This window comes from Canis aureus, chromosome 15 (assembly GCF_053574225.1).
Source record: "Canis aureus isolate CA01 chromosome 15, VMU_Caureus_v.1.0, whole genome shotgun sequence".
NCBI lineage: Eukaryota > Metazoa > Chordata > Mammalia > Carnivora > Canidae > Canis > Canis aureus.
Genome location: NC_135625.1, coordinates 26,737,614 through 26,760,580, shown reverse-complemented (window position 1 = coordinate 26,760,580; position 22,967 = coordinate 26,737,614). Strand labels below are relative to the sequence as shown.

The 22,967-nt window shown below is 51.6% G+C and overlaps 2 protein-coding genes and 2 long non-coding RNA genes across 4 annotated transcripts; 2 read left to right on the top strand and 2 right to left on the bottom strand.

The window, feature by feature from the left end:
• Positions 1–529: 529 nt before the first annotated feature.
• LOC144284416 (uncharacterized) lies at positions 530–3,507 on the top strand. Its single transcript, XR_013352765.1, has 2 exons — positions 530–851; positions 1,100–3,507. It is a non-coding gene; the product is annotated as an uncharacterized LOC144284416 (long non-coding RNA).
• Positions 3,508–5,957: 2,450 nt separating this feature from the next.
• LOC144284415 (uncharacterized) lies at positions 5,958–8,785 on the bottom strand. Its single transcript, XM_077848944.1, has 3 exons — positions 8,538–8,785; positions 7,088–7,281; positions 5,958–6,524 (listed from the first exon to the last, which is right to left on the bottom strand). Exons 1-3 carry the CDS (start codon positions 8,673–8,675, stop codon positions 6,461–6,463), a joined length of 396 nt encoding a protein of 131 aa, XP_077705070.1. The 5' UTR covers positions 8,676–8,785; the 3' UTR covers positions 5,958–6,460.
• Positions 8,786–12,475: 3,690 nt separating this feature from the next.
• LOC144284414 (uncharacterized) lies at positions 12,476–15,453 on the top strand. Its single transcript, XR_013352764.1, has 2 exons — positions 12,476–12,797; positions 13,046–15,453. It is a non-coding gene; the product is annotated as an uncharacterized LOC144284414 (long non-coding RNA).
• A 1,283-nt stretch (positions 15,454–16,736) lies between these two features.
• LOC144284153 (uncharacterized) lies at positions 16,737–20,703 on the bottom strand. Its single transcript, XM_077848493.1, has 5 exons — positions 20,484–20,703; positions 19,034–19,227; positions 18,411–18,470; positions 17,159–17,505; positions 16,737–17,077 (listed from the first exon to the last, which is right to left on the bottom strand). Exons 1-5 carry the CDS (start codon positions 20,619–20,621, stop codon positions 16,737–16,739), a joined length of 1,080 nt encoding a protein of 359 aa, XP_077704619.1. The 5' UTR covers positions 20,622–20,703.
• Between the last annotated feature and the right edge of the window lie 2,264 nt (positions 20,704–22,967).

Below are 22,967 nucleotides of genomic sequence, written 5' to 3'. Positions count from 1 at the left end.
ACTAGTAGACAGTATTTCCTTTTTACAGTAGGATCTATTGGTAGTCTTGATATAGATAGAATAATAGTTGTCAACCAGGTGCAATTTTGTCCCCCATGGGACGTACGGCAATATCTGGAAACATGTTTGATTTCACAGGTAGGGGATCCGTGTTTTACTGGCATCTAGTGTAGAGTTCCGGAAAGCTGTTAAAATCCCGTAATTCACAGGACAGCCCCCCAACAAAGGCTCATCCGGCCCACATGCCAGTAGTTTTGACGGTGAAAACCTTTGCCCTATAATATGTTTCAGCAGGAGGTGGAGGGCTCGTTGTTTTTCCCTCTGATTGGCCAGTTGCCTAGACCCCCTCTGCTGTGTGTATTCAATCCATCCTCTGCTTACTGCTGGTGAACTTTAGGCTAAAAATGTGTTTTGGTTTTTTTGTTTTTGTTTTTGTTTTTTTTTTTTCACTTAAATGGTGGAGAAGGTCCTATTCCTTGCTAATTAGCATACAATTTTTTTTAAGTGAAATTGATAGTTAAGGCCCTTTACAATGAAAGAATACATATTTTATTTTATTTTTTTATTTTTTAAAGATTTTCTTTATTTATTCATGAGAGAGACACAGAGGGAGAGAGAGGCACAGACACAGGCAGAGGGAGAAGCAGGCTCCACGCAGAAGCCTGACGTGGGACTTGATCCTGGGTCTCCAGGATCACACCCTGGGCCGAAGGCAGTCACCAAACCACTGAGCCACCCGGGCGGCCCAGCATACAATTTTAAAAAATCGACTTTTGCTGTCTTACAGGTTCTTTGACTCTGCACATATAGACAAATCTCTGTTTCTGGCTCATCATGGCTTCCACTTCAAGGTAAGTGCCTTTGTTGAAAGCCTTTATGAAGGGCCACACCCAGGACACTTTTAGCTCTTGGTCCTCTGGCCTCACTAAGCATATGGTGTCTAGGAAAGAAAAAGGAGGAAGAGAGAGCAGAAAAGGGAGATTGAGGAAAGATGAGGCAAGCAGGGTAGTGCATGTGGTATAGGTGAGGCTTTGTAGCTCCAGGGTCTGCACTGTGTCTGAAAATGTGATTTATTTCTCTCATCTTATTTTTTTTTCAGAGAGAGGGAGAGAGAGCACAAGGGGGAGTTAGAGAGAGAGGGAGAACACGCTCCAGATTGAGCACGGAGCCCGATGTGGGACTCGACCTCATGACCCCGAGATCAGGATCCAAGCTGAACCCAACAGTTGGTCACATAACTGACTGTGCCATCCAGGCGCCCCTTCCTCATCTTTTAATGCACAAGGTGCTTGCTACTGGACTACCATGGTCCCTGCAAGCTTTACCATTCCATGAGTCTTCTTTCCTTACTTTTTTCAAGTTTTTACTTAAATTCTAGTTACTTAACATATACTGTAATATTGGTTCAAGACTAGTGTTTAGTGATTCATCACTTACCTATAACACCCAGTGCTCATCACAACAAGTGCCCTCCTCACTGCCAATCACCACACCAATCCCATGCCCTCCTTCCCTCCAGCAAGCCTGTTGTTCTCTGTACTAAAGAATCTCTTATAGTATACCTCCCACTCTTTTCCTTCCTTCCCCTATATTCGTTTGTTGTTGTTGTTGTTGTTGTTGTTGTTGTTGTTGTTGTTTTAATTCCACATATGAGTGAAATCATCTGGTATTTTCTCTGAATGACTGACTTTGCTTAACATATAGAATACACTCTAGGTCCTTTCTTTGGTGTTAGTAGTGATCTCTCCTTTCTCATCATGATTTTATTAATTTGAGTGTTTTCTGTCTTCTTTCAAATAAGGCTGGCTAATGGTTTATCTACCTTATTAATTGTTTCAAAGAACCAACTCCTGGTTTTGTTGATCTGTTCCACAGTTCTTCTGGTCTCTATTTCATTGAGTTCTGCTCGAGTCTTTTTTAACCCTCTTCTTCTGCTGGGTGTAGGATCTATTTGCTGTCTTTGACCAGCTCCCTTAGGTGGAAGGTTAGCTTTTGTATTTGAGTTCTTTCCAGTTTTTGGATGGATGCTTGTATTGCGATGTATTTCCCCCCCTCAGGACTGCTTTTGCTGTATCCCAAAGATTTTGAATGGTGGTGTCTTCATTCTCATTAGTTTCCATGAATCTTTTTAATTCTTCTCTAATTTCGTGGTTGACCCTTTCACCTTGTAGCAGGATGGTCCTTAACCTCCACATATTTGAAATCCTTCCAAACTTCTTCTTGTGATTTAGTTCTAGTTTCAAAGCATTATGGTCTGAAAATACACAGGGTCGATCCCAATCTTTTGGTATCAATTAAGACCTGATGTGTGACCCAGTTTGTGGTCTCTTCTGGAGAAAGACCCATGTGCACTTGAGAAGAATGTGTATTCAGTTGCGTTTGCATGTAAAGTTCTGTAAATATCTGTGAAATCCATCGGGTCCAGTGTATCATTTAAAGCTGCTGTTTCTTTGGAGATGTTGTGCTTAAAAGACCTGTGGATTGCAGAAAGCGCTACATTGAAGTCACCAAGTATAAGTGTATTATTATCTAAGTATGTCTTAACTTTGGTTATTAATTGATTGATATACTTGGCGGCTCACGCATCCGGGCCATAAATATTCATGATTGTTAGGTCCTCTTGTTGGATAGATCCTTTAAGTATGATATAGTGTCCCTCTTCACCTCTCACTACAGTCTTTGGGACAAACTTTAATTTATCTGATCTAAGGATGGCTACCCCTGCATTTATTGAGGACTCTTTGAATGGTACACAGTTCTCCAACCTTTTATTTTCAGGCTGTAGGTGTCCTGATGTCTAAAATGAGTCTCTTGGAGACAGCAAATGGATGGGTCTTGCTTTTTTTTATCCAGTCTGAAACCCTGCGCCTTTTGATGGGGTCATTAAGCCCATTCACGTTCAGAGTTACTATTGACAGATATGGATTTAGTGTCATCATGATACCTATTCAGTCCCTGTTTTTGTGGATTGTTTCCTTGGACTTCCCCTTTCTTTTACAGGGTCCCCCTTAATATTTCTGGCAGAGCCGGCTTGGTGGTCACATATCCTGTCAGTTTCTGCCTATCTTGGAAGCTCTTTATCTCTCCTTCTATTCTGAATGAGAGCCTTGCTGGATAAAGTATTCTTGGCTGCAGGTTCCTCTCATTTAGGACCCTGACTGTATCCTGCCGGCCCTTTCTCACCTCCCAGGTCTCTGTGGAGAGGTCTGCTGTTGTCCTAATGCTTCTCCCCATAAAAGCTAGTGATTTCTTGTCTCTTGCTGCATTAAGGATCTTCTCTTTATCTTTGGAATTTGCAAGTTCCAGTATTAAATTAAATGTTAAATGTTGAGTGGTTTTTATGGATTTAAGCGGGGGGGAGGGGCGATCTCTCTATCTCCTGGATCTAAATGCCTGTTTCCCTTCCCAAGTTAGGAAAGTTTTCAGCTATGATTTGTTCAAATACATAATCTGGACCTCTGTCCCTTTTGGCGCCCTCGGGAACCCCAATTAAACGTAGATTTTTCCTTCTGAGGCTGTCGTTTATTTCCCTTAACCTATCCTCATGGTCTCTTAATTGTCTTTCTTTTCTTCCCTCAGTTTCCGCCCTTGCCATCAACTTGTCTTCTGTGTCACTCACTCGTTCTTCTACCTCGTTAACCCTGGTCGTTAGGACCTCCAGTTTGGATTGCATCTCATTTAACTGATTTTTAATTTCAGCCTGATTAGATCTAAATTCTGCAGTCATGAAGTCTCTTGAGTCCTTTATGCTTTTTTCTAGAGCCACCAATAGCTTTATAATTGTGCTTCTGAATTGGCTTTCTGACATTGAATTGTAATCCAAATCTTGTAACTCTGTGGGAGAGACGACTGTTTCTGATTTCTTTCTTTTGAGGTGAGTTTTTCCTTCTAGCCATTTTAGTCAGTGCGGAGTGGCCAAAAACAAGTTGTACAGGAATAAGGAGAAAAAGAGAGAGAGAGAAAAAAAGAAAAGAAGAAATAAAAAAGAAAAAAGGGGGTGGGGAAACAACAGAAACAAACAGCAAAGAAAAAAACAAGGGGCAGTATCCTCTGATTCTATATACTGTCAATCCCTCGGCTTCCCCTGGAACTTTCCAGTGCTGCTTGGTCAATACCTTGCCTTTCCCCTGACCTTCTAGCTGGTCTTTGGGGGAGGGGCCTGCTGTGTTGATTCTCAGGTGTGTGCACCTGGGGAGCTGCCCAGGCCCAGGTGTGTGCACCTGGGGAGCTGCCCAGGCCCCTGCCAGGTGTATGGCTCAGTGGGAGTTGTTTATCTGTGAGGCCCCTGCTCAGTCCCAGGTACAGGGTGACACCAGAAGGGACAACAACAGTGGGGGCGGCCAGCTGTGCAACCCTGGAGTCAGCTCCCGCAGTGACTACCGCAGCTCCCAGTGTGCAGGGGCCTGGATGCTCCAGGGGCGGGCCCGCCGATCTGTACAGCTCGGGCCGCCCGGGGGCAGGAGCCACCTGGCTGTCCTGTGTCCTCCCGGCCTCTGCCTGACCCGGGGGAGCACCCGATCCTGGGCTGTGTCCCCTGGCGCCCTGGGCTCTGGGACCTGTGACACTGTGAATGGACCTAAAGTGTAGGTCCACGATGTATAATTTAAAAGCATCAGAGTGAATTTTGTTTGAAGTTAACTTATACTTTATTACAATAAAACTCATAAGCCACAGGTTAAAGAAAAAGTCAAAATATAGAAACAGTGAAATGACACGGGAAGGGCAAGCCTCCATTGGGCTGCAGGCATGACGAGCCCTGCGGTGGGAGCTGGGGCGGGCTCCCGAGGAGGTCAGGGGGCTGCACAGAGGTTGAAGCCAGTTGTCCCAGAGGCAATTGGCGGCTCTGGCACTCTGGGGACCCCGGTTGCAGGTGCCAGGGCCTGCTCCTCCTCCGGGGTGGCCGCAGGTGCACGTGGCTCGTCCAGGGCACAGCCGTGATCTACAGCAGTGACCACTATCTGCAGGGGCTTCGCCTCCCCAGCTGGCACCTCAGCTGGGGCCAAGCCCTCAGCCCCAGCAGCCAGGGCGGCCTCGAGCACTTCAGGCCCATTCGAGGCAGCAGGCCCCACAGTTGGGGCTGGGGCGGGCTCCGGAAGTGCTTCAGGGTCTTTTGCTCGGGCCAAAGCTGTAGCTGCAAGAAGACAAAGTATCACCACCAGGACGGACTTTCCACGTCCCTCCCAAATCAGGGACACTCTTCCCACCGCTCAACGTGTGGGGGGACAAGAGCCCTGGGAGGTGTCCCCAGCCTGCAGCTCGTGGGGATGGGATGTGAGCCGAACCCCTGCTCCCGGCCCAGCTGCACGGACGCTGGATCCGTGGGGCCCACCCTGTCCCCAGCTCGGACACCCCCAGGCCTCCTCACCCCCAGCCTCTGGCTCCGCTGCATGGAGGCGTCTGAGTTGTTGCAGGTAACGCCGGGCACGGAGCTCCACGTCTGTGCCTGGCATGCGCTGCCTTATGAATTCCAGAATCTTCTTCAGGGAGGCAGATTGGGGGAGCCGACAAAAGTCCTCCTGATAATAGTCCATCCATGTCTCCAGGATGCAGCAGATGGCCCTGGGGAGGGACAGGTGGGCACAGGCGTCAGAAGACAGGGCTCCCTCACACCGAGGTGTCCCGGGGAAGCCCTGCAGGACCCGGGGCCTCGGCCTCCCGTGCGGGGCTGTCGGAGGCCAGTCCTGCTCCTCGTCCACCTGCCACCTGGCGGTCCTGCCTGCCACAGGCCTGCTCCCCGAGGAGGGGCTGGCACGAAGCCTCTGTGCGGGGGAGCCCACGCCCAGCGGTGTGACCATCACGGTCTTTGCTGGGAAGCGGGGCTCCCTCCTCAGCCTGGCTCCCTGCCCACTTCCCCTTGAATCCACCGGCAGGCGTCCGGGGACGGGGGGCGTCTGGCCTGTCATTGCCCTCACTGCACACACTGTCGCTCTGGGAAGGTCCAAGCCAGGAGGGCTCGGGCTCTGTGTCCTGCCAGGCCTTGCCAGGAGCCACCTGGGACCTCCACTTTCCCTCCCTGTGGCTCTGCGCTGCCTCCCTCATGAGGGGCCCCGGGGGGTGTCCTTCCACTGACTCTAATCTGCCGTCTCCCACGGGGCCAGGGCCACCGGGTCTGTGAGCCCTCAATGGCCCTCGTGGCAACCTGCTGTGCACTGGGTCCAGGTGCCACCAGATTGGGGAGTGCGATGCTCCCCACCCCCTCTGCTCTGGGTCCCAGGGTGGGGCAGACAGAGGGCTGGGAGGGGCGGGCATGGAGAAAGTCTCCCTTAGGGGTCCCAGTGCTCTCCCACCAAGCCCACGCCCTATTCACGGCTCTCCTTTCCTCTTTTCCTGAAGGGTCCTTAGACCTTTACCCTGTCACGGGAATTGCAGAAGTGTGGGGTGAGGGTCCAGCACCCCCGGCCCACAGCCCCCTCGCTGCCCTCCTGGAGAGGGAAGGCCCTCGGGCAGGGGCCGGAGTCACTCACAGTTTCCAGCGCTGCAGGACCGCGTCGTCGCCACCACACGCAGCTGCGATGCACCCATATCTAGGGGAGGGCGGGGGCATCCCACGAATCATCCTGTGGCCGCGACCTCTCACCGTGGGGGCTGTCACCTCTGACCCCCGACTAGGCCGGAGCCCCGGGGGCCGTCAGCTCTGTGCGGGGGGCCACGGGCAGCCCCCGGAGAAGCGCCCGCACCTGCCGGGGCCTCCTGAATGCTTGAGCATGAAAGGCTCCGGCCAGGCCCACGGCCGATATCTGAGTGGGCCTGGGCGCCCGGGGACCCCGGGGTCCCCCTGTGTGGTTGCCCCAGGACACAGCCCCCCGATGGACTCTCCAACCTCCCTTTCAATGCGAAAAGAGGCCAGCTCAGGACCCTGGTGACGGTGTGGAGGAGGCACAGGCCCCGTCACGGGGGAGGAGGACGGCTGCGGAGCACAGGCACAGCCCCTCTGGCCGACCCGCCACAGGCCAGGCTCCGGGGCTGCCCTCCGGGACCCCACTGTGCCCTGGGTGACTCTGCTCCGAGGCCGGGCAGCTCAGAACCATTCCCAGCCTCCCCACCAGCAGGTGGCCCACCCCTGGGCTGCGGAGGCGCAGGTGCTCACTTCGTAAACAGCAGATCCAGCACCTCGTCGGTGGTGGCAAATCCATGACAGTTGTCTAAAAAGATGAAAACGGAGATGACATCCCTGCGCAGCAAGGCGGGCAGCAGTTGTTGGAATTCCTGCTCCAGCAGCTCCGTCCGGCTGGGCTTCGTCGGGCAGATGGGAGGCGCCTTCCCGGCCGAGGCCCTTGCACCCTGAGTTGGGACAGAGGGGACGTGCATGGAGCCGCCGGGAGGCCTGGGGTGGGAGCGCAGCCCGCAGCCCGAGCTCTCGGGGGCCGTGGGGGGCAGGAGTGCCCACGGCAGGAACCCGGGCCTTGATGCCTGTGGCTCAGTCACTTAGCCTCTGACTCTGGGCTGTGGCTCGGGTCGTGGCCTCAGCACCCTGGGATCCCGCCCTGGCAGGCCCTGCGCTTGGGGCCCAGTCTGCTTCAGGAGCCTGGGTCTCCCTCTCCCCTCCCTGCTCTCTGCCTGTCTCTTACACAAACAAGACAAACTATCCGATAAAGAAACAATCTTAGAGGATAAATGTTCAAAAAATTTTGGATCAGTACAAGGACCTCAAGAGACACAGAGAGACAGAGACCGAGAGAGACAGACACACAGACAGAGGGAGAAGCAGCCCTGGTGCAGAGAGCCCGAGGCGGGACTCGATCCCGGGCCTGCGGGGTCAGGGCCTGGGCGGAAGGCAGGCGCTAAACCCCTGGGCGACCAGGCCGCCCCTGAAGGCTCTGCTCTGATATTCCTACACCTCTGTGCACAGGGACTCTGCATCTGGCCCAGGCAGGGGCAGGGCCCTGGGGCAAGTGTGGGGAGCAGGGGAATGCAGACTCATGTGGGAGCAGGAGTAGGGGGGAGCCCAGGGGAGTAGCAGGCTGGCCTCTGGGACCCGGGGCCCTTCGTGCCGCATCGGGGACCCGGGTGTCGGGGGTGCCCCGGCCCCTGCACTCATTTGAGCCCGAGCTGGCCTCTGTTAGCTGCACAGGGCACTTCCCAGTTCCTCGAGGCGGTGGGGCAGAGCACCCCTTCCTCCCGCTCGCGCCCCCTGTCCCGGGTGGAGCTCTGTGGAGACAGTGCCCGGCAGCCAGGCAGGAGGCCTCAGCGCCCGGTCCGGCCGCCTCGGCTGGGCCGCACCCCCAGCTGCCCCCATCCAGACACACCACAGCGCAGGCGGCACCCCCCCGCCCCAAGGAGAGCAAAGGGATGCGGCTGCAGGGCCTCGGGGGGACTCTGGGGCGGGTAAGAGGACCTCAGGAGCCCTGTTTGCACCCTGCCCACCTTGACCTCAGGGTCACCCTGAAGGGATCACCGGGGAACCTGCCGCCCTGCAACATCTCCCAGCCTGGATGCACCTGCCCACACATCCCTGTTTCCCTGAAGCTGAAGAGGAGGGGATGGGGCCACCCAGGATGGCTGGCACAGGGGGCCTGGCCTGGCCTGCTCTGGCTTACCTGACGGCGCCTCCTGATAAACGCCCTGAGGCGTTGGTTTTTATGCTGGAGCCAAAGCCTACAGCATTGGAACAAGCGGCACCCCTGGGGTTCCTGGGAGCCAGAGCCCCCAGAGGTGGGCCGGCAGCAGGAGAACATCTTCCAGGAGCGGATGTCTCCAGCCAAGTGAGCCTGAGGTGGGGCTGCACTAGATGCGGTTGCCTGGTCACGGGGGTTCCAAGTTCTGTTGGGCTCTGTGTCACGGGAGTGACCTCACTTCCTGGGACCCCCTCCCTGACCCCCACCTGATCCTGGGGACCCGAGATTGAGTCCCCCCTCAGGCTCCCTGCATGTGTCTCTGCCTCTCTCCCCGTGTGTCTCTCATAAATAAATAAAAATCAGTATACACCACATTTTCTTTATCCATTTACCTTTGATGGACATCTGAGTTGCTCCCAGCCCTTGGCTATGATAAAGAATGCTTCTATGAGGATGGAGGTCTCTTGGCGACCCTGCTTTCAATTCTTTTGACTACACGTACCCCAGAAATAGGATTGCTGGATTATATGGTAGTTGTAGTTTTAATTTTTTTGAGGAACTCTCATACTGTTTACATAGTGGTTGCACCATGTTACATTCCTATCAGCAATGCACAAGTGTCCTGATTTCTCCATATCCTTGCCAACATTTTATTTTTTAACAGTGGTCATCCTAATGGGTGTGAGGTGACCCTCATCGTGGTTGTGATTTGCCTTTTTTGATGGTTAGTGATGTGGAGCATCATTTCATAGGTTCATTGGCCATTTATACATCTTCTTTCAAGGAATGTCTGTACAGGCTCTTCGTCCTTTCTTCCATTGGGCTACTTGTTGCCTTGTGACGAAGTTCGTAGGAGTCTTTTGTATATTAACTTATTGTCAAATACATGGTTTGCACATATTTTTCCCATTCTATTCGTTGTCTCTTCACTCTCTAGATTGTATCCTTTGGTGCATTTGAAGTTTTATAGACCCCATTTGTCTATGTTTACTTGTTTGCTGGTGCTTTGGTATCGTAGTCAGGAAATCACTGCCAGGTCCGTGGATCCTGGGTGGCTCAGTCAGTAAGCATATGACTCAATGTCAGCTCAGGTCTTGATCTCAGGGTTGTGAGTTCAGGCCCCATAATAGGCTCCACCCTGGGTATGGAGCCTGTTGAAAAAAAGAAAGAAATCATTGGCAGATCTAATATTGTGAATCTTTTCCCTATGTTTCCTTGCAAGCGTTTTACAATTTTAACTTTTACGTTTAGTTCTTTGATACATTTTGAGTTAAGTCTTTGTACATGATGTCAGGCAAGAGCCCACTTTATTGTTTTGCATGTAGATACTCAGTGTTTTCAACAGCATTTGTTAGAGAGACTCTCCTTTCCCTCTTGAGTAGTTTTTACATCCTTTTTGAAGATTACCCGACCGTATACATGAGGCTTTCTTTCTGGTTCTGTTACACTTCACTGGTCTGTGTAGACCTACCTTTATACCAGGGCCATGCTATTTTGACTTCTTTAGCTGGGCAATGTATCGAAATGAGGACATGTGAATTCTCCCACTTTGTTCTTTTTTCTCAAAGTTATCTGGGCTATTTGGCTTCCCTTGATTCCAAATAATTTTAGGACGGATTTTTCGATTTCTGGAAAAAAAATGGTATCGGGATTTTGATTTTGATCCTGTGAAGTACTTTGGGCAGCATTGACATTTCAGCAATATTAAGTCTATCATCGGGACGCCCGGGTGGCTCTGTGGTTAAGCGTCTGCCTTTGGGTCAGGGCATGATCCTGGAGTCCCCGGATCGAGTCCCCCATCAGGCTCCCTGCACGGGGCTTGCTTCTCTCTCTGCCTGTGTCTCTGCCTCGCTCTCCGTGTGTCTCTCATAAAAAAATATTAAGTCTATCAACTTATGAACACAAGATATCTATTTTTGGTTTTTTTTTATTTTTTTTTATTATTTTTTTTTTAATTTTTTTATTTATTTATGATAGTCACAGAGAGAGAGAGAGAGAGGCAGAGACACAGGCAGAGGGAGAAGCAGGCTCCATGCACCGGGAGCCTGACGTGGGATTCGATCCCGGGTCTCCAGGATCGCGCCCTGGGCCAAAGGCAGGCGCTAAACCACTGCGCCACCCAGGGATCCCCTATTTTTGGGTTTTTTTTTAAAACATTACTCTTACATATGTTTTCTCATTTTCAGTGTATGATTCTTTCACTTCTTTCATTAATCTTATTCCTGAATATCTTACTTTTTTCAGTGTTGTGGTAAATGGAGTTGTGTTCTTGAGTTCCACTTCAAATTGTTCATTGTTAACATCTAGAGATGCAAGTGCTTCTTGGTGTGTTGGTTTTCATTTCTGCAACCTTGTTGAATTTGTTTACTGCTTCTAACTTTTTTAATCCTTACGATTTCTACGTATAAGATTATGGTATATGCAAATATGATTATTCTTCTTCCTTTCCAGTTTGGATGTTTTTTGTTTCTTTTACTTGCCTAATTGCTCTGGCTAAGTTTTCTAGTACTATATTTGATGGAAAGGCCAGAGTAAAGAACTTTATTTTGATCCTATTTTTAGAGGAAAAGTTTGAGTCTTTTGCTATTTTGCACATTCTTTTTTTGTTTCTTAAATTACACTTAGGAATGAAATCATATGGTATTTGTGTTTCTCTGACTCACTTATTTCACTTAGTATTACTCTTTAGCTCCATGTACGTCATTCCAAATGACGAGATTTCATTCTTTTGTATAACTGTATAATACTCCATCACATATGTACCACGTCTTCTTTATCCATTCATCTATTCTTTCTAGAGTTCCTTGAGATACTTATATATATTTTTTTTTTCAGTATGTGTTTATAGCATTAAGCTCTCCTAGAAATCTTTTGCTGCAGCCTAAATATTTTAGTATATTGGGTTTCCTTGTTTCATTTGTTTCGAGATACTATGTATTTATGTAAGAAAGAGAACCCAGGAGTGGGTTGGGGCAGGGGGAAAGGAGAGGGAGAATCTTAAGCAGGCTCCACACTCACTGCAGAACCCGGCACAGGGCTCGATCTCAAGATCCTGAGATCCTGATCTGAGCCAAATCAGGAGTCGAAGGCTTAACCAACTGAGCCACCCAGATGGCCTCAAGATGCTTTTTAATTTCCCCCTTAAGTTATTCTATGAAAGAATTTTTTCTTCTTTGACCTGTTGGTTGTTAAGAGAACGTTGTTTCATAATTGGCTCTTTATACATCCGGGACTTCACTAATGCGGTGGTCACTGGCCAGGCACATGTGACAATTTACATTAAAATTAATTAAAATTATATAAAATTTTATATAATTGAGAAAATTCACTTTCTCAATCACACTCGCCATATATATCAGATATGTAATAACCACATACCATATTGGGCAGCACTAGTAGACAGTATTTCCTTTTTACAGTAGGATCTATTGGTAGTCTTGATATAGATAGAATAATAGTTGTCAACCAGGTGCAATTTTGTCCCCCATGGGACGTACGGCAATATCTGGAAACATGTTTGATTTCACAGGTAGGGGATCCGTGTTTTACTGGCATCTAGTGTAGAGTTCCGGAAAGCTGTTAAAATCCCGTAATTCACAGGACAGCCCCCCAACAAAGGCTCATCCGGCCCACATGCCAGTAGTTTTGACGGTGAAAACCTTTGCCCTATAATATGTTTCAGCAGGAGGTGGAGGGCTCGTTGTTTTTCCCTCTGATTGGCCAGTTGCCTAGACCCCCTCTGCTGTGTGTATTCAATCCATCCTCTGCTTACTGCTGGTGAACTTTAGGCTAAAAATGTGTTTTGGTTTTTTTGTTTTTGTTTTTGTTTTTTTTTTTTCACTTAAATGGTGGAGAAGGTCCTATTCCTTGCTAATTAGCATACAATTTTTTTTAAGTGAAATTGATAGTTAAGGCCCTTTACAATGAAAGAATACATATTTTATTTTATTTTTTTATTTTTTAAAGATTTTCTTTATTTATTCATGAGAGAGACACAGAGGGAGAGAGAGGCACAGACACAGGCAGAGGGAGAAGCAGGCTCCACGCAGAAGCCTGACGTGGGACTTGATCCTGGGTCTCCAGGATCACACCCTGGGCCGAAGGCAGTCACCAAACCACTGAGCCACCCGGGCGGCCCAGCATACAATTTTAAAAAATCGACTTTTGCTGTCTTACAGGTTCTTTGACTCTGCACATATAGACAAATCTCTGTTTCTGGCTCATCATGGCTTCCACTTCAAGGTAAGTGCCTTTGTTGAAAGCCTTTATGAAGGGCCACACCCAGGACACTTTTAGCTCTTGGTCCTCTGGCCTCACTAAGCATATGGTGTCTAGGAAAGAAAAAGGAGGAAGAGAGAGCAGAAAAGGGAGATTGAGGAAAGATGAGGCAAGCAGGGTAGTGCATGTGGTATAGGTGAGGCTTTGTAGCTCCAGGGTCTGCACTGTGTCTGAAAATGTGATTTATTTCTCTCATCTTATTTTTTTTTCAGAGAGAGGGAGAGAGAGCACAAGGGGGAGTTAGAGAGAGAGGGAGAACACGCTCCAGATTGAGCACGGAGCCCGATGTGGGACTCGACCTCATGACCCCGAGATCAGGATCCAAGCTGAACCCAACAGTTGGTCACATAACTGACTGTGCCATCCAGGCGCCCCTTCCTCATCTTTTAATGCACAAGGTGCTTGCTACTGGACTACCATGGTCCCTGCAAGCTTTACCATTCCATGAGTCTTCTTTCCTTACTTTTTTCAAGTTTTTACTTAAATTCTAGTTACTTAACATATACTGTAATATTGGTTCAAGACTAGTGTTTAGTGATTCATCACTTACCTATAACACCCAGTGCTCATCACAACAAGTGCCCTCCTCACTGCCAATCACCACACCAATCCCATGCCCTCCTTCCCTCCAGCAAGCCTGTTGTTCTCTGTACTAAAGAATCTCTTATAGTATACCTCCCACTCTTTTCCTTCCTTCCCCTATATTCGTTTGTTGTTGTTGTTGTTGTTGTTGTTGTTGTTGTTGTTGTTTTAATTCCACATATGAGTGAAATCATCTGGTATTTTCTCTGAATGACTGACTTTGCTTAACATATAGAATACACTCTAGGTCCTTTCTTTGGTGTTAGTAGTGATCTCTCCTTTCTCATCATGATTTTATTAATTTGAGTGTTTTCTGTCTTCTTTCAAATAAGGCTGGCTAATGGTTTATCTACCTTATTAATTGTTTCAAAGAACCAACTCCTGGTTTTGTTGATCTGTTCCACAGTTCTTCTGGTCTCTATTTCATTGAGTTCTGCTCGAGTCTTTTTTAACCCTCTTCTTCTGCTGGGTGTAGGATCTATTTGCTGTCTTTGACCAGCTCCCTTAGGTGGAAGGTTAGCTTTTGTATTTGAGTTCTTTCCAGTTTTTGGATGGATGCTTGTATTGCGATGTATTTCCCCCCCTCAGGACTGCTTTTGCTGTATCCCAAAGATTTTGAATGGTGGTGTCTTCATTCTCATTAGTTTCCATGAATCTTTTTAATTCTTCTCTAATTTCGTGGTTGACCCTTTCACCTTGTAGCAGGATGGTCCTTAACCTCCACATATTTGAAATCCTTCCAAACTTCTTCTTGTGATTTAGTTCTAGTTTCAAAGCATTATGGTCTGAAAATACACAGGGTCGATCCCAATCTTTTGGTATCAATTAAGACCTGATGTGTGACCCAGTTTGTGGTCTCTTCTGGAGAAAGACCCATGTGCACTTGAGAAGAATGTGTATTCAGTTGCGTTTGCATGTAAAGTTCTGTAAATATCTGTGAAATCCATCGGGTCCAGTGTATCATTTAAAGCTGCTGTTTCTTTGGAGATGTTGTGCTTAAAAGACCTGTGGATTGCAGAAAGCGCTACATTGAAGTCACCAAGTATAAGTGTATTATTATCTAAGTATGTCTTAACTTTGGTTATTAATTGATTGATATACTTGGCGGCTCACGCATCCGGGCCATAAATATTCATGATTGTTAGGTCCTCTTGTTGGATAGATCCTTTAAGTATGATATAGTGTCCCTCTTCACCTCTCACTACAGTCTTTGGGACAAACTTTAATTTATCTGATCTAAGGATGGCTACCCCTGCATTTATTGAGGACTCTTTGAATGGTACACAGTTCTCCAACCTTTTATTTTCAGGCTGTAGGTGTCCTGATGTCTAAAATGAGTCTCTTGGAGACAGCAAATGGATGGGTCTTGCTTTTTTTTATCCAGTCTGAAACCCTGCGCCTTTTGATGGGGTCATTAAGCCCATTCACGTTCAGAGTTACTATTGACAGATATGGATTTAGTGTCATCATGATACCTATTCAGTCCCTGTTTTTGTGGATTGTTTCCTTGGACTTCCCCTTTCTTTTACAGGGTCCCCCTTAATATTTCTGGCAGAGCCGGCTTGGTGGTCACATATCCTGTCAGTTTCTGCCTATCTTGGAAGCTCTTTATCTCTCCTTCTATTCTGAATGAGAGCCTTGCTGGATAAAGTATTCTTGGCTGCAGGTTCCTCTCATTTAGGACCCTGACTGTATCCTGCCGGCCCTTTCTCACCTCCCAGGTCTCTGTGGAGAGGTCTGCTGTTGTCCTAATGCTTCTCCCCATAAAAGCTAGTGATTTCTTGTCTCTTGCTGCATTAAGGATCTTCTCTTTATCTTTGGAATTTGCAAGTTCCAGTATTAAATTAAATGTTAAATGTTGAGTGGTTTTTATGGATTTAAGCGGGGGGGAGGGGCGATCTCTCTATCTCCTGGATCTAAATGCCTGTTTCCCTTCCCAAGTTAGGAAAGTTTTCAGCTATGATTTGTTCAAATACATAATCTGGACCTCTGTCCCTTTTGGCGCCCTCGGGAACCCCAATTAAACGTAGATTTTTCCTTCTGAGGCTGTCGTTTATTTCCCTTAACCTATCCTCATGGTCTCTTAATTGTCTTTCTTTTCTTCCCTCAGTTTCCGCCCTTGCCATCAACTTGTCTTCTGTGTCACTCACTCGTTCTTCTACCTCGTTAACCCTGGTCGTTAGGACCTCCAGTTTGGATTGCATCTCATTTAACTGATTTTTAATTTCAGCCTGATTAGATCTAAATTCTGCAGTCATGAAGTCTCTTGAGTCCTTTATGCTTTTTTCTAGAGCCACCAATAGCTTTATAATTGTGCTTCTGAATTGGCTTTCTGACATTGAATTGTAATCCAAATCTTGTAACTCTGTGGGAGAGACGACTGTTTCTGATTTCTTTCTTTTGAGGTGAGTTTTTCCTTCTAGCCATTTTAGTCAGTGCGGAGTGGCCAAAAACAAGTTGTACAGGAATAAGGAGAAAAAGAGAGAGAGAGAAAAAAAGAAAAGAAGAAATAAAAAAGAAAAAAGGGGGTGGGGAAACAACAGAAACAAACAGCAAAGAAAAAAACAAGGGGCAGTATCCTCTGATTCTATATACTGTCAATCCCTCGGCTTCCCCTGGAACTTTCCAGTGCTGCTTGGTCAATACCTTGCCTTTCCCCTGACCTTCTAGCTGGTCTTTGGGGGAGGGGCCTGCTGTGTTGATTCTCAGGTGTGTGCACCTGGGGAGCTGCCCAGGCCCAGGTGTGTGCACCTGGGGAGCTGCCCAGGCCCCTGCCAGGTGTATGGCTCAGTGGGAGTTGTTTATCTGTGAGGCCCCTGCTCAGTCCCAGGTACAGGGTGACACCAGAAGGGACAACAACAGTGGGGGCGGCCAGCTGTGCAACCCTGGAGTCAGCTCCCGCAGTGACTACCGCAGCTCCCAGTGTGCAGGGGCCTGGATGCTCCAGGGGCGGGCCCGCCGATCTGTACAGCTCGGGCCGCCCGGGGGCAGGAGCCACCTGGCTGTCCTGTGTCCTCCCGGCCTCTGCCTGACCCGGGGGAGCACCCGATCCTGGGCTGTGTCCCCTGGCGCCCTGGGCTCTGGGACCTGTGACACTGTGAATGGACCTAAAGTGTAGGTCCACGATGTATAATTTAAAAGCATCAGAGTGAATTTTGTTTGAAGTTAACTTATACTTTATTACAATAAAACTCATAAGCCACAGGTTAAAGAAAAAGTCAAAATATAGAAACAGTGAAATGACACGGGAAGGGCAAGCCTCCATTGGGCTGCAGGCATGACGAGCCCTGCGGTGGGAGCTGGGGCGGGCTCCCGAGGAGGTCAGGGGGCTGCACAGAGGTTGAAGCCAGTTGTCCCAGAGGCAATTGGCGGCTCTGGCACTCTGGGGACCCCGGTTGCAGGTGCCAGGGCCTGCTCCTCCTCCGGGGTGGCCGCAGGTGCACGTGGCTCGTCCAGGGCACAGCCGTGATCTACAGCAGTGACCACTATCTGCAGGGGCTTCGCCTCCCCAGCTGGCACCTCAGCTGGGGCCAAGCCCTCAGCCCCAGCAGCCAGGGCGGCCTCGAGCACTTCAGGCCCATTCGAGGCAGCAGGCCCCACAGTTGGGGCTGGGGCGGGCTCCGGAAGTGCTTCAGGGTCTTTTGCTCGGGCCAAAGCTGTAGCTGCAAGAAGACAAAGTATCACCACCAGGACGGACTTTCCACGTCCCTCCCAAATCAGGGACACTCTTCCCACCGCTCAACGTGTGGGGGGACAAGAGCCCTGGGAGGTGTCCCCAGCCTGCAGCTCGTGGGGATGGGATGTGAGCCGAACCCCTGCTCCCGGCCCAGCTGCACGGACGCTGGATCCGTGGGGCCCACCCTGTCCCCAGCTCGGACACCCCCAGGCCTCCTCACCCCCAGCCTCTGGCTCCGCTGCATGGAGGCGTCTGAGTTGTTGCAGGTAACGCCGGGCACGGAGCTCCACGTCTGTGCCTGGCATGCGCTGCCTTATGAATTCCAGAATCTTCTTCAGGGAGGCAGATTGGGGGAGCCGACAAAAGTCCTCCTGATAATAGTCCATCCATGTCTCCAGGATGCAGCAGATGGCCCTGGGGAGGGACAGGTGGGCACAGGCGTCAGAAGACAGGGCTCCCTCACACCGAGGTGTCCCGGGGAAGCCCTGCAGGACCCGGGGCCTCGGCCTCCCGTGCGGGGCTGTCGGAGGCCAGTCCTGCTCCTCGTCCACCTGCCACCTGGCGGTCCTGCCTGCCACAGGCCTGCTCCCCGAGGAGGGGCTGGCACGAAGCCTCTGTGCGGGGGAGCCCACGCCCAGCGGTGTGACCATCACGGTCTTTGCTGGGAAGCGGGGCTCCCTCCTCAGCCTGGCTCCCTGCCCACTTCCCCTTGAATCCACCGGCAGGCGTCCGGGGACGGGGGGCGTCTGGCCTGTCATTGCCCTCACTGCACACACTGTCGCTCTGGGAAGGTCCAAGCCAGGAGGGCTCGGGCTCTGTGTCCTGCCAGGCCTTGCCAGGAGCCACCTGGGACCTCCACTTTCCCTCCCTGTGGCTCTGCGCTGCCTCCCTCATGAGGGGCCCCGGGGGGTGTCCTTCCACTGACTCTAATCTGCCGTCTCCCACGGGGCCAGGGCCACCGGGTCTGTGAGCCCTCAATGGCCCTCGTGGCAACCTGCTGTGCACTGGGTCCAGGTGCCACCAGATTGGGGAGTGCGATGCTCCCCACCCCCTCTGCTCTGGGTCCCAGGGTGGGGCAGACAGAGGGCTGGGAGGGGCGGGCATGGAGAAAGTCTCCCTTAGGGGTCCCAGTGCTCTCCCACCAAGCCCACGCCCTATTCACGGCTCTCCTTTCCTCCTTTCCTGAAGGGCCCTTAGACCTTTACCCTGTCACGGGAATTGCAGAAGTGTGGGGTGAGGGTCCAGCACCCCCGGCCCACAGCCCCCTCGCTGCCCTCCTGGAGAGGGAAGGCCCTCGGGCAGGGGCCGGAGTCACTCACAGTTTCCAGCGCTGCAGGACCGCGTCGTCGCCACCACACGCAGCTGCGATGCACCCATATCTAGGGGAGGGCGGGGGCATCCCACGAATCATCCTGTGGCCGCGACCTCTCACCGTGGGGGCTGTCACCTCTGACCCCCGACTAGGCCGGAGCCCCGGGGGCCGTCAGCTCTGTGCGGGGGGCCACGGGCAGCCCCCGGAGAAGCGCCCGCACCTGCCGGGGCCTCCTGAATGCTTGAGCATGAAAGGCTCCGGCCAGGCCCACGGCCGATATCTGAGTGGGCCTGGGCGCCCGGGGACCCCGGGGTCCCCCTGTGTGGTTGCCCCAGGACACAGCCCCCCGATGGACTCTCCAACCTCCCTTTCAATGCGAAAAGAGGCCAGCTCAGGACCCCGGTGACGGTGGGGAGGAGGCACAGGCCCCGTCACGGGGGAGGAGGACGGCTGCGGAGCACAGGCACAGCCCCTCTGGCCGACCCGCCACAGGCCAGGCTCCGGGGCTGCCCTCCGGGACCCCACTGTGCCCTGGGTGACTCTGCTCCGAGGCCGGGCAGCTCAGAACCATTCCCAGCCTCCCCACCAGCAGGTGGCCCACCCCTGGGCTGCGGAGGCGCAGGTGCTCACTTCGTAAACAGCAGATCCAGCACCTCGTCGGTGGTGGCAAATCCATGACAGTTGTCTAAAAAGATGAAAACGGAGATGACATCCCTGCGCAGCAAGGCGGGCAGCAGTTGTTGGAATTCCTGCTCCAGCAGCTCCGTCCGGCTGGGCTTCGTCGGGCAGATGGGAGGCGCCTTCCCGGCCGAGGCCCTTGCACCCTGAGTTGGGACAGAGGGGACGTGCATGGAGCCGCCGGGAGGCCTGGGGTGGGAGCGCAGCCCGCAGCCCGAGCTCTCGGGGGCCGTGGGGGGCAGGAGTGCCCACGGCAGGAACCCGGGCCTTGATGCCTGTGGCTCAGTCACTTAGCATCTGACTCTGGGCTGTGGCTCGGGTCGTGGCCTCAGCACCCTGGGATCCCGCCCTGGCAGGCCCTGCGCTTGGGGCCCAGTCTGCTTCAGGAGCCTGGGTCTCCCTCTCCCCTCCCTGCTCTCTGCCTGTCTCTTACACAAACAAGACAAACTATCCGATAAAGAAACAATCTTAGAGGATAAATGTTCAAAAAATTTTGGATCAGTACAAGGACCTCAAGAGACACAGAGAGACAGAGACCGAGAGAGACAGACACACAGACAGAGGGAGAAGCAGCCCTGGTGCAGAGAGCCCGAGGCGGGACTCGATCCCGGGCCTGCGGGGTCAGGGCCTGGGCGGAAGGCAGGCGCTAAACCCCTGGGCGACCAGGCCGCCCCTGAAGGCTCTGCTCTGATATTCCTACACCTCTGTGCACAGGGACTCTGCATCTGGCCCAGGCAGGGGCAGGGCCCTGGGGCAAGTGTGGGGAGCAGGGGAATGCAGACTCATGTGGGAGCAGGAGTAGGGGGGAGCCCAGGGGAGTAGCAGGCTGGCCTCTGGGACCCGGGGCCCTTCGTGCCGCATCGGGGACCCGGGTGTCGGGGGTGCCCCGGCCCCTGCACTCATTTGAGCCCGAGCTGGCCTCTGTTAGCTGCACAGGGCACTTCCCAGTTCCTCGAGGCGGTGGGGCAGAGCACCCCTTCCTCCCGCTCGCGCCCCCTGTCCCGGGTGGAGCTCTGTGGAGACAGTGCCCGGCAGCCAGGCAGGAGGCCTCAGCGCCCGGTCCGGCCGCCTCGGCTGGGCCGCACCCCCAGCTGCCCCCATCCAGACACACCACAGCGCAGGCGGCACCCCCCCGCCCCAAGGAGAGCAAAGGGATGCGGCTGCAGGGCCTCGGGGGGACTCTGGGGCGGGTAAGAGGACCTCAGGAGCCCTGTTTGCACCCTGCCCACCTTGACCTCAGGGTCACCCTGAAGGGATCACCGGGGAACCTGCCGCCCTGCAACATCTCCCAGCCTGGATGCACCTGCCCACACATCCCTGTTTCCCTGAAGCTGAAGAGGAGGGGATGGGGCCACCCAGGATGGCTGGCACAGGGGGCCTGGCCTGGCCTGCTCTGGCTTACCTGACGGCGCCTCCTGATAAACGCCCTGAGGCGTTGGTTTTTATGCTGGAGCCAAAGCCTACAGCATTGGAACAAGCGGCACCCCTGGGGTTCCTGGGAGCCAGAGCCCCCAGAGGTGGGCCGGCAGCAGGAGAACATCTTCCAGGAGCGGATGTCTCCAGCCAAGTGAGCCTGAGGTGGGGCTGCACTAGATGCGGTTGCCTGGTCACGGGGGTTCCAAGTTCTGTTGGGCTCTGTGTCACGGGAGTGACCTCACTTCCTGGGACCCCCTCCCTGACCCACTCCTGGAGGAAGCTGCAGGGGCGGCGCTCGGGGCTGCCGACGGCTCCCCCGTCCCTGCAGGCGATGGCCTGTGCACACAGTGACACACCCGCACCCCTGTCCACAGGCCCCAGGGAAGGACTGTGTGCAGCCAGGGCCCCAGCCTGGACACACGCCTGCGTTCAGACACAACTTTCCATTCTTCCCCGGTTTTGACCCCAGAGAAGCCGTTGTGCCCGTCGGGGATGGTCTGCATCTTGCCCGTGGGACAGGGATTATCCTAGCGGGTGCTTCCTCCAGACGTCCCCAGGCCACTGTGGCATCATATCTATGACATTGGAGGCGGGTGTCACATGCGGGAAATACCTCCAACCACATGTTCTTCCTTGGTGTGTACATGCGCCCAGGCCCACGAGGTCCATGTGCACACACGTGGGCACCAGTGCTCTCATACTGGAGGCCCAGAAGATGACAGTCCCACCGGGGGAGGCATGGGCAATAGCTCCCCACGATCCTAGGCTCCTGGATCCAAGGCAAACCCTACAGAAGGTGTCAGAGTCTCGGCCTAGAAGGTGTGAGGCCGTCCTTATCCTGAACCCCTGCCTGTCGTGTTATGGGCCCTTCCCTCCTTCCCACTGGGTGAGCTGTGGACAGCGGTGCACCCAGTGGGTCGCCCTGACCTGGGCTCTAGGGAACCTGCTGTCAGCCACAGAACTGAAAGTAGACAGGAGGCACTGACTCTCCGGCTTGACCCCCAACTGAACTGAAAGCACGTTGTGTGTCCACGTACACTGACAGAGAAACAGAGACACGGATATGAATGTAGACACAGATGCAGAACTAGGAAGTTAGCAGAGGAGAAGCAACATCGTTGAAGATCATTAAATTAAAAAAAATAAAGCTGAATGTCGAATGGAGAAAATGGAGTAATTAAAATAGTATCATGAAAAAATAATTCATCAAACCGAAAAGCAGAGAGAGGGATAAAGAAGAAGGAGCGTAATCCCTGGGTGGCGCAGCGGTTTGGCGCCTGCCTTGGGCCCTGGGCGCGATCCTGGTGACCTGGGATCGAATCCCACATCGGGCTCCTGGTGCATGGAGCCTGCTTCTCCCTCTGCCTATGTCTCCCCCTCTCTCTCTCTCTCTCTCTGTGACTATCATAAATAAATAAACAAAAAAGAAAAGAAAAAAAAAAGAAGAAGAAAGAGGACTTTGGTGACACAAAGAAACGGCAAGCCTCGAATGTAAGGGTGATCGTGCCTCATGGATTCCATGGAACCTCTATAGTTCTGTATTCTTTTCTTTGGTCTCTTTTTGGCATCACCATACCTTAAACTAGATCTGCATAAAATTATCTCTTTTATGTCTCTGAGATTTCTTCTAGCCTATTTCTAAATATGTAGTGTTTATTAAATTCATCGCATTTTTTGGAGATATATTTGTTTTTTAAAGAGAGAGAATGTGTGAATGGGAGGAGGGGCAGCGGGAGAGAGAGAATCTTAAGCAGGCTCCACACCCAGCATGGAGTTAGACATGGGGCTCAATCTCATGACTCTGGGATCACGACCTGAGCCAAAATCATAAGCCCGATGCTTAACCAATCAAGCCACCCAGGAACCTCAAGAAATACTTCTTGATACTGCTTTTTTCTTTTATTTTTTTACTTTTTTTAAAGATTTTGTTTATTTTTTCGTGAGAGACACGGAGAAGGAGAGAGAGAGACAGAGAGACAGAGAGACAGAGATGCAGGCAGAGGGAGAAGCTGGCTCCATGCAGGGAGCTTGATGTGGGACTTGATCCCGCGACTCCAGGATCACGCCCTGGGCTGAAGGTGGCGCTAAACTGCTGATCCACCTGGGCTGCCCCAATGCTGCTTTTTTCTTAAAACCACAATTTATTCAATATTGTATAAACTTTACTGCCACATATAATCAAATTATTATTTGTAATATTACTGCAAACACTTAATAATTTCCTCAGAGATTACCAGGACATGACAATATATCCCAGCTTTAAGTCTCGGATATCTTGTTAACTTCTTTTCAGATGAGAATTGATAAAACACAAGGAATATATGAACCACTAGGCATGTATGAGCAGCATCCCATGTCGATGAGAACATGCAACCCTCTTTTATGAACTACAGTCAATCTATGTTTTGTAGAGCACAGACCCAATGTCTACCATTTTAAGGATGAATAGGCTCAGAAATCTACCCAGATC

Excerpts from the sequence above, each read along its gene's own strand:
- LOC144284153 (XM_077848493.1), bottom strand. The coding sequence starts at position 20,621 with ATGTTCTCCTGCTGCCGGCCCACCTCTGGGGGCTCTGGCTCCCAGGAA. Across the intron at positions 17,506-18,410 it reads GTCCTGCAGCGCTGGAAACT|GGCCATCTGCTGCATCCTGG; the intron begins GTGAGTGACTCC and ends GTCCCTCCCCAG. Across the intron at positions 17,078-17,158 it reads GGGCTCTTGTCCCCCCACAC|CTACAGCTTTGGCCCGAGCA; the intron begins GTTGAGCGGTGG and ends GTCTTCTTGCAG.
- LOC144284415 (XM_077848944.1), bottom strand. The coding sequence starts at position 8,675 with ATGTTCTCCTGCTGCCGGCCCACCTCTGGGGGCTCTGGCTCCCAGGAA. Across the intron at positions 7,282-8,537 it reads TTATCAGGAGGCGCCGTCAG|GGTGCAAGGGCCTCGGCCGG; the intron begins GTAAGCCAGAGC and ends GTCCCAACTCAG. Across the intron at positions 6,525-7,087 it reads CTGGATCTGCTGTTTACGAA|ATATGGGTGCATCGCAGCTG; the intron begins GTGAGCACCTGC and ends GCCCTCCCCTAG.